At 43.8% G+C, this 13,025-nt stretch overlaps 1 protein-coding gene across 3 annotated transcripts in view; it reads right to left on the bottom strand.

Annotated features, from left to right (window-relative positions):
• The window catches only part of LOC144157627 (uncharacterized), a 73,449-nt gene that overhangs the window by 13,245 nt on the left and 47,179 nt on the right, over nt 1-13,025 (bottom strand). For all 3 annotated transcript variants that reach the window (XM_077688451.1, XM_077688450.1, XM_077688452.1), the window contains exon 3: nt 681-1,047. In XM_077688451.1, the coding sequence (XP_077544577.1) occupies nt 681-1,047 (367 nt within the window). The remainder of the gene's footprint in view (nt 1-680; nt 1,048-13,025) is intronic.

A 13,025-nucleotide genomic window follows, 5' to 3' on the forward strand; every position in this document is an offset into this window, starting at 1 on the left:
CATCAGGCTTTGCAACAGTACTTCTGATAAAATGTAAGCACGATGCATTCTGTGGACATATTCATGCTCACTTTTTTTTGCAATTTTGTACCAATCTGTTATGACTCTTTTTGTGAATTTTGTGTTTACGCATTTTTGCGTTTAAAGTGTCTGTATACTCTTGCATGCTTTTTATGTTGAATATACGGTATGGTATTTCTTGTTTGCGCAAGTTGTACCACAGGTTATCTTTGTATTTTGCATTTCTATAGATATGCATTGACGGCCAATTTCTCATCTATTTTTTTGGACTGCGTTCGTTTTTTGTGCCTTTTTGAAATATTGTTAATTTCGCAGTTTTCTTATGTCCCCGTCTTACAATGCCCTGGCAGGGCCTGTAAGGTACTTTAAATAATTACGCAAATAAATTGAAATTTTATATTTATTTATTGATTGATAGTTATAAACAAAAAGATATGTATATTTATTGAATAAATATAATTACAAATCAATCACTAAATAAATTTCTCCTTCTAGAATGTTAGAATATTTACACATACCACCTCGAAACATCTCAAAGCCCAGCCCGGCCCAGCCCAGCTCGAAGCCCAGCTCGAAACATATCGAAGCACAAATTAGACTGCTGTAATAAGAAATCGCAGGGATCACGAAGAGAAAAACGCCCGTAATCAGGCACTCACCTTGGAGTACTTTTGCCACCTCGGTGATTCTACCAGAGCTGCATAGATGTCGAACTGAACGATGGTGGCCGAGAACACGAGGAAGCATTCTCCACCCGGTGCCATGAGTGCCTCGATATTCCTGACGGCGTGGTGCTGGTCGGTGATCCAGTGGAGAGTGAGGAACGAATACACCCGCTGGAAGTGGCCATGCTCCCGAACAAATGCAGCAACCTCATCATCGGACATCAGGTCCAGGTTCTGGTACTCGATCTTTGGGTGGGCGTGGTTCTCGCGTGCAAAGGCAAGCATCGCCGGTGCATTATCCACAGCCACTAGACGCTGGCACCAGGTCGGCAGCGAGGGCAGCAAGTACTTCAGAGTGAAGCTGCGGGGTGGCGAAAAGTTATTGCTCCGCAAGAAAAACCAATTGCACTATTTGATGGGTAACAGCAATTGACAGCAACTTAAAGTATTTGTGTTTTAGATCTATTGCTCGCAGCACGTTCTGCAAAGCGTGACGCTCTGATTTCGATATAATGTATCCAATGTCGGAATTATATTTCCCCCAACTGAATCCCAAAAGTTACCCCCACGATACGAGGCAGCACAATTTAGTCAAAAGGCAAGATTCCACTTCTCAAGGAAATGTGTTGAGAAATACCGTTCTTTTTGAAAAGCAACTGCAGCGCACCTCGCCCGAGTAGATTTATGGGGTCATTTTTTCCCGAAAATTAAATGCAGAACACAAAGACCCTTTGTGCCTTTCGCTGCATTTAAACAACCGCGTATATCGCTAAGTAAGGCCAACAAACACCTACGTTCCTGCATGCTGGGCCGACAGTTCATGTTGGTAGCAAAAAAAAAACCCGCCCGCATCTTCCCACGGGGGGAACTCGAGTAAATGCGTCGCAGAGTGGTGGGGGTATCGCGTGAATCTTGCGTAATTGGGTATGGTTTGAGAAAGCTTAATTGTTATTTCGTCTTTAATATTCTTATTTATTGAATGAAGGAGAAGCGAAGGCAAAGAGTGTAAAGTTAAAGTCTGTCTTTATTGCTTGGGGCCGTCAATCAAAGGGTCAAGTCAAGCGAAAGCCAAGCAAAGACGCCCTTGACTGAATTCCGAATGCGCGCTCCGCCGGTTATATAGACATGCCCCGCGTTCGAGGGAGAGGAGAACGGGGGAGAGACGCGCATGCGCACACTTCCGTACCCAAGCGCGCAAACTTTCCACGCACCCACCACGCCGTTATCACGTGTACACGCCCTGCCGCCGTTACTGCTGAGCGCGACGCAGCGCACGGGTAGCTACGACGCATGCGCGCACAGACGCGCTCCCCCCGCACCTCCGCAGCTGTTGTTGAGAGCGACGGAGCGCATGGGGTACACGCGCTCCTCCCACACCGCCGCACCTGTTGTTGAGAGCGAGGAGGGTACGGGGGAGAGACACGTACCTGCGCCTCGACGCGACGCGCATGCGCAGTGAGCGTGTGTACGGCGCCGACAACATCGCCGAGTGACATCGCCAGCCTAAAATGCTCCGCATTTAAGAGCGTGAAAAAAATTTGGCCGCGTATCTGCTCCTTTCGTTGCAGATGTCGACAAAAGACGATAGTCTTTATCGACTTTTGCCAAGTAAATGCCTCCCTTCGCTTTCCCGCTCACCTCTCATGTTGTCCCTCTTGCGTCGCGCTCCTCCCAAGGTAAAGACGGCACTGGTTGGCCTAAATGATTTTAAATTTTCCGCGTTCCACTGCTCCAAACCGGGTGTCTCGATGCCAACGCTGCCGTACGGCGAAGACGCGCGTGAATCGAGGCACCCTACTTGAACGTTTATAGAACCGCGTTTCCCTACTCCACGTGCGTTACAAGCAGAACGTGGAACCTACCTAGTGGGACCTATCGTAACTGTTGCCAGTTGATGTCTTAAACAGGCGCCAGAAGCTATAGTGGCGCGGGTGACAGCAGGCGATGGCGGAGGAAATATTTTTTCTGCAGTTGATGAAGTATTTAATTTCGCAAAAGTCAAACATGTAAGATTTTTTGTAAAGGAACACTGCAAATATCACTTCTGTATTAATCTGTTTGATATTTGCGAAATGTCTTGTTCTTCTTCAACAATGTTGACAAGTATGAACATTACACCGCCGGGCTTAGACGGGTAGATTTAGCTGTGACTATATAAGACTAATGCGCAGGCATTGTTTTACTTTCGCCGGGTGGCTGAATCGAGTCACAGACAGACAGATGGACAGACAGACAGACAGACAGACAGACAGACATACAGACAGACAGACATGCAGACAGACCAAAATTTCTGGGTTTAAGTAGCCCAAGAAAGACTATCGTCTTTAAAAATCCACTTGGTCACTAAATAATAGTGCCCTTGAAATAACCCGTCCATGTAGCGCTTTTTGAGGCAATCTTTTTGTCGTTACCGCAGTGATGCATTTCACTTTGTGTGCAGCAGCATTAAGAGTTCGCACAATGCTTCAACTTCATAGAAGTTAATGCACAGCGAGACCGTGTTGTATCTTTACCCGGGTTGAACGAAAGCATACAACAGTACTTTCAAAACATTAATTTATATCGTAGCGATGGACATTAAATTAGCCCAATGTTAAGTGTAGTTCACCCTGGTGGGTGTACAACCACTTAGGGTGCATTCGTGGCCACAATAAAATCTACGCACATTCTATTCCTTTTGTTGGCTGACTGTGGTCGTTATAACACCTGAAGAGAAGTGTTCACTTTGAAATCGGAGGAACCACTGCCTTTTGCTTTTACGTATTTCCGCAGTAAAATCACCAACTATATCGAAGGTACGCGACGTTCCTGGTACGCCAAAACGAATTGTTCGTACCAGAGAATGGTTGGTACATCAAGAACCTGTCACTTGCACTTCGCGAGTGACCGGAAGATACGTGGATGGTAAAGGTCAAGACTCCGACAGTTGTCCTCACGGCGCATACATGCCCGTAGCCGAAGGAACGTTTTTGGCGTAATAGTCGTCAGGGTCTTCATTAGGGATGTCTCTAAACAAGACAAACTCATTCATCCAGTCGATTGCCAGTTACTTGCGGCAGGGGAGTACAACGCCATCAACTCAGCGGATGCTTTATTGTACCACTGAGTATATACAGCCCAGCATACTGAAAGGTGGCCTCGATAACTTGGGCTGCACGAACTGTTCATAGCTGAAATATTATCGACACACTCCTTTCATGGTCGTGAGTTGCTTTAATGTAAATGTCTCCAAACTATACAAGAGCTAGGGCAGTTGATACTGGGATAGTTTGGATTAGAAGAGGTGTACATCGTTAGCCTAATGCGTAGAATTTCAAAATACGTTTGATCAATCCTTCATCTGTGCTGGTTGGATATGAGGTCAGAACCAATGGTTGTTTGTCAAGCCGTAAAGACCCAACTAAAACGAAAGAGGCAGCAGCACCCACCTACAAATACATGGAAATAACACCAGATTCGCAAGAAGTGTGTAGAAAGTACACGATGGGTAGTATGGGAGAGGCAGTCACCAGGTTTCCCAATGGCATCAATGAACACGGACGAGCATATGTAATATTGGGGCCAGCACATCAGTCCGTACAGAAGAACGAACACTTCCGAACACTTCTACCGAACACTTCTACCATGGGCACTTCTGCGAGCACGCCTACTCGAAAACGCTGACCACTTATTGAGACATTCCACAGTACTACATGCTCGGTAGAAGCGAGTAATGCCAGCGGGTAAAGGAGTAGACAAGGAGTAAGAAGCAACACTCAGAAGAGAAGGGGCAAACACATACTCAAGTTCACAAAGACTATAAGTAAACCTCTCGGAAGACTGTAAGCCCTAATTCATATACTGCGGCGTAGAGGCGGATCTATATCATATAGTATGGCCTGCAAAACCACACGAAAATAGATAACATCAAAGAAACGACGAACAAGTGACGGGGGGAAATGCTTTACCGCGTAGACCCGGATGTTGAGGAGAGCCGATGCAGAGGTAAGAATAGCGGCAAGATCCCACGGACGCCTGAAATACGGGGAACCGACATCCAATTTTAAAGCAAATAAAGGATGTTTTCGTTTTTATGGTCTCAACGGGGCATGAGCCAGTTATGCAACGCATGTCAGCAGCATCCTTTTTGCATGACAACCCAATTACATCAAGAATTTCAGAGCACACAAGAAGTGGTTGCGTCCGTTCTTGTTTGAAGACTGGATTTTTAAGATACCGGTGTCCCGGGCATGGTGCCTGGAGCCTTCCATTATTATTGGTCACTATCCGGAAAAGTTCGGTTTAATAACTTCGTTTCAGCGATGGTATTCTTGGTAAATCCCGCACAAGTGAATTGCGCAGAATTAATTACGACCAATTAGCTGAGGTTTATTACGGACGAAGGCCCGTAACATATTGAATATCTCTAGAAGGATCTTTAAGAATGCGTCAAAATTTCCTCCCCACGCTGGCAATTAGCCTCGAGACGCGCAAACACCTGGCCGAATATCACCCCAGCCACACGAACCTCACGTTACCCCGAACAGCGTACCTAGTTAACATTGCGTGTTGCGTCAGCGGCTCCCACATGAGAACTGTTTGGACGCGTAGTTCAGCCAGGGGAGTGAAACTTCCTATACCTTGCATGGGACGCGATATTCGCTCGAAGCGCCGGGCAAACCCCTGGTGTTTGGGGGCGGTACTAAAAACATGGCGGCGCGTTTTAGACATGCACTGGGAAACGCCATCTTGATGAGGACTGAAAAGCCGAGCGGGATGGGGGAAAAGCGGGGGCAAATTAGCGCCAAATTCAATTGGGACGCACATGGAAGGTAAATTGAGCGAGTGGAAGATATTAGGATGGCCAGCGCACAACCTTTTTCCTGTTGCGCAACACGTCACATTATCGAAAATGCAATTGTTTTGTTCTGATTGATGAAGTTTTACGCGTCCACTTCTTTTTGCACCACTTATTCTAAGTAAAACGTGGTTTCGGTTTATTAGTATACACAATCTAAACAAGGATAAAGAGTACAGGAATTTTCATTTTTATTGCTAAATGTACCATTAATACAGTACAAACACAACTTGGATATTTTACACTTTTAGTCGCAAACAAAAGTGTATGGCACATGGCCGCATGCAAATTAGGTATCCAGCCAGTGCATATCTGTCCAGTGCCTTGTCTGTCCAAGGTCGGCGTAGTCTCTGGTGGTGAAATCGGCAGGACACAGCCGGTAGCTGCTGTAGATCTGTCGAGGTGGTAAATGAGCCTGGTTCTGCCTTCTCGCACACTGGCGCCAAACGCGACATCTGAAACATCAACAAGCACGTGTGTATATTTCGGTTAGAATGAATACTAGCTTTACTGCTGCTTTCAGGCGCACATAGTTTTGAGTGCAAACTAGCATCTGTATTCGAAATAAACGTTATCTGATATATTAGGAATCTTTCTTTCTTAAATTGATTTTGGCTACAAAGACGACTTGTGACCAATCGTAAAGGCACATTTTAAATTAAAATCAGCCCTTATTATTAAGAGACGCAGATACGTTTTACATTTGTGCGATGATGATGTTCGGTGGCAACGACCCACGTTTCCTCCTAACCCAAAATACGTTTCTGCAGACAAAAGCAGCCATGCCACAGCAGAATCGCTAAGCAATTATTCATGCATATTTACTTTGGCGCCCTTTGTATTCATTAGGCATTTCTCGGGCGCTACAATAAACCGGTTATAAAAACCTTATTTAAAAACTTCTTATAAATTCCTAGCAAAGGTTAAGCCTGCACTGTCAAATTATTTATCGGCTTATAGCTGTAACTGCGTTCTTGTGAATATATCGATCGTTCTTGTGCTCAAGCTGAAACTGCAAGCACGGAACTGAAGGTGAAGTTATAAATTATAAGTGGCGAAATTATAGTTATGATTGTATTATAAACATATAAAGTAATTGCTTACTTTGTATAGTTATTGCTACAAATTTATTCTGCTATGTGCCGTTGATTCACGTGACGACATAATGCAGAACACACAGAACGCACAATGGAAACACAATAAAATAATTCATGTAGTCACTACATAGTTAACATAGTGCTAACAACACGATATGAACCTGCGGACCCATGCTTTGCGCCATAAGTGTATCGGAGATGCCTTCCTCCAGCTGTGGACATAAACAGGCTGATAATAATAACGATAACAATATTACTGGTAATAATATAATAAACACAATAGTATTAGTAATAATAACAGCAACGGATGCTACGAAAACAAACTAAACGCAGGCAATCAAAAGATAATAAAAATAGTGCAGATAAACTCACATTGTTCCATTAGTTATTGTATATGTTGCCTCATATACATTTTGCTGCATACCGTGCATTCACTTGCGCTAAAATGCAAAGCACACTATCGAAACGCATTAAATCAATAACTCACGTATGAACCAACGTGTGTAGCTAATGTAGTGATTGGATTAATTACCAGATGCTCTGCCGCGCACTTCATGCTTCATTCAAGAGTCAAAGAAGACAATCAGAATGTAATAAATAGATAGTGCACGTGCATGCTCAAGCTACTGCTGCAACCGCATCCTGCTATCTCGTGCAAGCGTAGAAAAGCAAAACGAGCAGCATGCAGACCGTACCTTTCGTCCGCCGGGATCCAAAAGAAGTTTATGCCGGCCTGGCGTGAAGAATTTTGACACCACTCAGTACAGCACGATCTGGGATGACGGCGCGAATCCATTCATGCGTCTGTTTCGATGAAACAGACTTTACGGTGGTAAAAACGGCCCTTGGAACACCGTGGATCGTATCATACCTATGGGCGCGACAAGAAACGCCCCTTTTCAGCGGTGCGAAGCAGAAAGGCGCGGTTCCTGTTTTCCACTGCTGGTGGCGCTCGCATTTTCGCAATCTGGAACTGCAACTTTTAAGTTTACTTGCATATTAAAAACTCCGTAATTAATAAGTAACCTAGTATTAAATATAAGATGCAACAACAACGTTCATTTATGCTCGCATGTAGTACAGCCCCGAAACGTCAGGATCGCTGCAGTCACGGGACAGAAAAGCGGCGGAGTTTCATCCCCCTCGTTCAGCCGCTCGTGTCCCGTGCGCCGGGATACGTTTCACTTGGTCGGTGTGCAAATCGTTCCTTTGCGCGAACGGGAGCTGCACGGCGGGTGCTGCCCAAGCCGAGAAACGCGGGATGGCTAGGAAGTGGAAAAAGGGGCAGAGAACAGCAGCATGATAAGCCCTTGGATTGACATTTCCTTGGCACCGTCGCACTCCCTGATCTCTAAAACACTTGTCTCCACGTGTTTGCTGCTCTATACCTTCGTTCTCTGCTTTTCTTATTTTATAGCACGACGGCGATCAACGCGACAATTTGAGTATATGTCCTACATATTTCGCACGCACGGCTCAATGTTTGCTTTTAACTCTCTAGTTATATATAATAAATACGTATTATAGCCCCCACCCCTTCAATTCATCCACCTCCGATTCCTAACATCACTATTGATAAGGTAATGGAGTCTGATACTACCCTTTATGCCCACTAAATTTCCAAATGCCTTAAAATAACTTGTAGTTGATCGCCTTGTAAGCACGCAAACGATATTGCATTTTATTTAAAGAACAATAAAGGCCCCACTATGCGAGAACGCTGTGTGCGGCGTCGCCGTGACCAAACGACGAACCTAACAATGGCACTGCGAATCGTGTAATTATAAAACAAAATTCGACGAACATGGGTTGAAGATTAGAATTTGGGACCTTCAGGATGTGGATCCAACGCACCTTCCCTGCACCATCACCCACCCGTGGTCGTGGCCAAAAAACGTAGTGCCTTCTGAAGGACTCGTGACCTCAAACATAAAAAGGCGTGCTATGCATGTATAAAGGACTCTGCAACAGTTCGAATAAACGGTTTAACTCGTTCTTCGCGTCTCGGAACACTCCGTACGCTATAGTTACTGCAAGCACTGCATGACTTGTTCGTAGTAGCAGACGCGCCTTCTGTTTGTACGTTGTTTTTGTTTTTCTGTGGCCTGGGTTGGCGTGTTACGCAAACAGTAGGATGCTTGCGACGGGTTAAAGAATCGGACAGCCACCATGTTTGTCCGCAAGAATAGAGCTCGTGGCCTTGCAGAGCTTAACGCTCTATGGGACGGACGCATGTCGTTCGACTGGAGGAGAAGAGCGGTAATTGAAGAAGCGTCCGCCCAAACAGAAGGGCGAATGGGCGCGAAAACAATGGAAAGCCGCTGCCACCGCGCTTAACAATATTATTAGGTGTGGCGTTTATCCGTCTCAAAATAAGAAAGGAAGAGTAGTTTCCGTTCATAAGAGGCGCGATTGTGGTGTGTTAAATAGCTATCGCCCTAGAATCATGTTGCCCTTTTTAGGCAAGTTAATAGAAAAACGTTTTTTAACAAGGCTCTAGAAATATCTCTGCAAATTTCAACTTCTCACACCCACGTGTCAGTTTGGCTTTCGGCCTAATTTTTTCACTGAGGTTGATATCAACAAGGCAACTTATTTCATAATCCAATCAATTGATTCCGGCCTATTTGCAGCAGCTATATTTGCCGAGCCCCTAAAGGCGTTTGACTACATTACTCACGAAATTTGTTTTTCAAAATTAGAATCATGCCGTGTCTGTGGGCCAACATTAGTGCTACTGAGGCCATATCTGGCAGATACGCTTAGGCTGCGGAATGCAGTGGCGTAGTTTCCGAGTACAAGTAAATATAGGCGTCCCTCAGGGTTCGATATTGGGACAGCTATTGTTCTTGTTGTTTATTCTTTACGCAGATGACACCACAGACATTAATAACCTCAATAAAAATTAAACTCAAACCTTAATAAGAATAACGACAATTTAGTAAGGCTATCCGATTGGTGCCGAAACCTTAGGTTAAATGTAAACGCTAGTAAAACCAGTTTCCTGATTTTTCACTCCCATCATAAGCAAATTACCTCAACCCCCATATCCGCATTGACATCTACCCTTCAGATTACACCACAACCCTAGGAGTGGTGCTCGATAAACATTTAAAATCTCACTTGCACATCAAATAACCTATTGGCAAAATTGCGTTGGTATTCATATACTAATTAGAACTCGCGCATATTTTGCTCTGCCCGCTCTCCGATCTCTTTACAACTGTTCTGCACACAGTCATTTAACATATGGTCTTGGTTCGTGGGGACAAACCTTTGATATTCATCTATCACCGCTTGTTTCTTTGCAAACTCCAGCCTTCCGTATCTTTATTTCAACCATCCGAAAGAGACTGCTCAACATTTATATGTTGACCTTCAAATCCTACCACTTCTTTTTGAATATAACATAAAATTGTGCATTTTGCTCTTCCGGGTGAGAAAGAAATTAATCCACAACTGCATCGACCAGTCGTTACTTTTTAACTCCAACAGCACCCGCTTTTCAGAGCACAAAAACCTAATTCTACTGAAAATGGCTCGGCGGACTAACTGCCGTATTCGCAGCCATTTCTTAATGGAGTGAACTACTCGCCCACCATAAATCTGTTATTTTTATTTTATTTACTTACAAACACTGCACGCAGCACTGCTGCCCAAGCAGGAGAGGAGTTATTGTAGCTGTGTTAGAAGCAATTTTTCAAAACAGTTAACATTAGTACACTGGACAATACATTCAGCTAGCGCGTTCGATTGTTCAGTTGTGCGGGGGAAATACATTTGAAAGCGCTTACTTCGGCTAAAGTAGGGGCGTTCAACTTTAGAGTTTAGAGTGATTTAATCTGGTTGATCTTAGTGGTGCGGTATGTACATACATATCTCTGCATCAACCAGTTTTACTGTTATACAGCAGAAAAACAATTTACGCCTTGCAACCTGTCGACGCAGGTGAAGTGGTTCCAACTCCAGCTGCTGCAACATGTTTGTAACAGATGACGAGGATCGGTAGTCATGCGTTATAAATCTTGCCGCCAATCGCTGTATCCTCTTAACCCTGGAAATATCTTTGGAATAGAAAGGGTCCCATACAATGGAGGCGTACTCGAGGACTGGTCTGATGAGAGTGCGATAGGCTTCAAGTTTTGCCTTTTTTGATGATGTTCTCAATTTCCGTTTCAAAAACAGTAGTTTCCTGAACGCTTTAGCGCAGATATTGTCGATGTGGGCACCCCATTTAAGATTGTGGCTAATCGTTAAACCTAAGTACTTCGTAGATGAGACATTCTGAATAATTTGTTCACAAATTTTGTACACATACGGTAGGGTATTCCGCTCTCTTGTTATTGTCATGCTTACTGCTTTAGTAAAGTCGATCCGCATTTTTCTCCTATCGCACCAGTCCGCAAGTTTAAAAATGTTCTCTTTTAACACCATCTTGTCTGAGATATCATTAATAACCAAATAAACAACACAGTCATCACCGAACCATTTCACAGTAGTGGTATCAGCAATACCAGCAGCAATGTCATTTATAAAATCAAAAATAATAATGGTCCGAGCACAGATCCATGAGGAACTCCAGACATGACACTGATATGGTTAGATCGATCAGAATTACATTAAACAAACTGAGTACGATTGAGTAAATATGCTTCAATCCTGTAGACCAGCCTATCTGGAAGCCCAATTTCTTTTAATTTGTCAAGAAGCAACTTATGTGGCACACGATCAAATGCTTTTGATAGGTCCAAGAACACTGCATCAATTTGAAGGTGGTTATCTACAGCTGATTGGAAGTCATGAATTACAGACACCAGTTGAGTTATAGTAGAAACATTCTTACGAAAACCGTGCTGATAAAACAAAAAAATGTTTTGAATCGAGGTGCTGGATTATGTGGCTGGCTACTATGTTTTCTAATATTTTGCAACATGTACTTATTATTGAGATTGGTCTGTAATTATTAGGACCTAAGTTATCCACGGATCTAATACTGGTACAACCTTGGCTGTTAGCCAGGCGCTGGGTAGCATACACTGATGAAGAAAAGCGTTAAAGAGTACACCGAGGTACTCGGAGACTAGTTCAGAGTACCGTTGCAGAAATGCTGTGGTATATTATCAGCCCCACTTGATTTTCTAACATTAATTTCTAATAGCAAGAAAAATATGCCTTCCTGGCTTATAGTAACATCATCCATCAGAGATATACCCAGAAAAGAAGAGGCTATCGGTCTTGTTAGCTGTGTAAATCGGGCTCCGTAAAGGAAGTTTGAAAACATTTGTTTAATGCATTCGCAACACTCTGAAGAATATTGGTAACAGTACCATTAATTCTTAGTTGATCAACGGTATGTTTAGAATTAGAAAGAAAACGCCAAAACTTCTCAGGGGACTTTTTCAAGAAAAAAAGAAGTGTGTGTTCGTAAAATGTTGAGCGTGCGTTTTGTAACTTCAATGTCAGTTCACCCTTTAAACAGCTTAGTTCATGGCAATTTTGATTCTGAGTTGGTGGTTTTCGTCCCCGGCGAATGCGCCGTTTTAAAGGAATAATTTCTCGCGTAATCCATGGGTTCTGGCGTTGTGTTTTCATTCGGCGGATCGGTACATATTCATTTATGCAGTGCGTGACAATCTTTTTAAATTGATCCCAGAGTAATTGGAAGTCCCCACCGCGTGCAAAATCTAGCAAAAAATGCACATAATCAAGAATAGACTCGTAGTTAGCCCTAAGAAAATCACGATACGTTTTAACCTCAGAGGCCACTTCTTTATGTACGTTTAATGTAACCTGGACCAATTTGTGGTCGGCAACGCCGGTTGTAGTCTCTACGAAGCAATTGTCCTGGAAATTTTTGATGAACACCAAGTCGAGTATCGATTGTTTGTTGTCAGCAACACGTGTAGGTGCCATGACTAGCTGTTTTAAGTTGTGAAAGAAAGGAGTTTCCAGAAGAATTTGCGCGCTCGCACTATCCTGTGACGCAGATACAGATAGTGTATTCCAGTCTATTGTGGGAAGGTTGAAATCCCCTGTTAGAATAAATTTTGCACGCCCCTCAGCATGCGCTCGAGATAGGCAGAGAGCAATTTCATATACTCGACTGAGCGTTTTGGTGGCCTGTACACACCGAACAGAAAAGAAACACTGCGGTAGCTAAGCTGACAACAGACGCTTTCATGGTTGGTATATCTCCGAGTAAGAAGCAATTACTGTAGTTTTTCAGTATCAGAGCCACACCTCCTCCTGGTCCTTCTCTGTCCCGCTTAATTATATTTTGAGAGGGGGGAACAACTTCAGAATCATTGATGTGGGAATTCAGCCACGTTTCTGCAACAGCCAAAATGTGTGGATCGGGGCAATGTAACGGGGCACAGTGGTGGGCAATACCACTCAGCGTCATTA

The sequence above is a fragment of the Haemaphysalis longicornis genome, unplaced genomic scaffold, assembly GCF_048455015.1.
Source record: "Haemaphysalis longicornis isolate Haplotype H1 unplaced genomic scaffold, Haemaphysalis longicornis Haplotype H1 scaffold_10, whole genome shotgun sequence".
NCBI lineage: Eukaryota > Metazoa > Arthropoda > Arachnida > Ixodida > Ixodidae > Haemaphysalis > Haemaphysalis longicornis.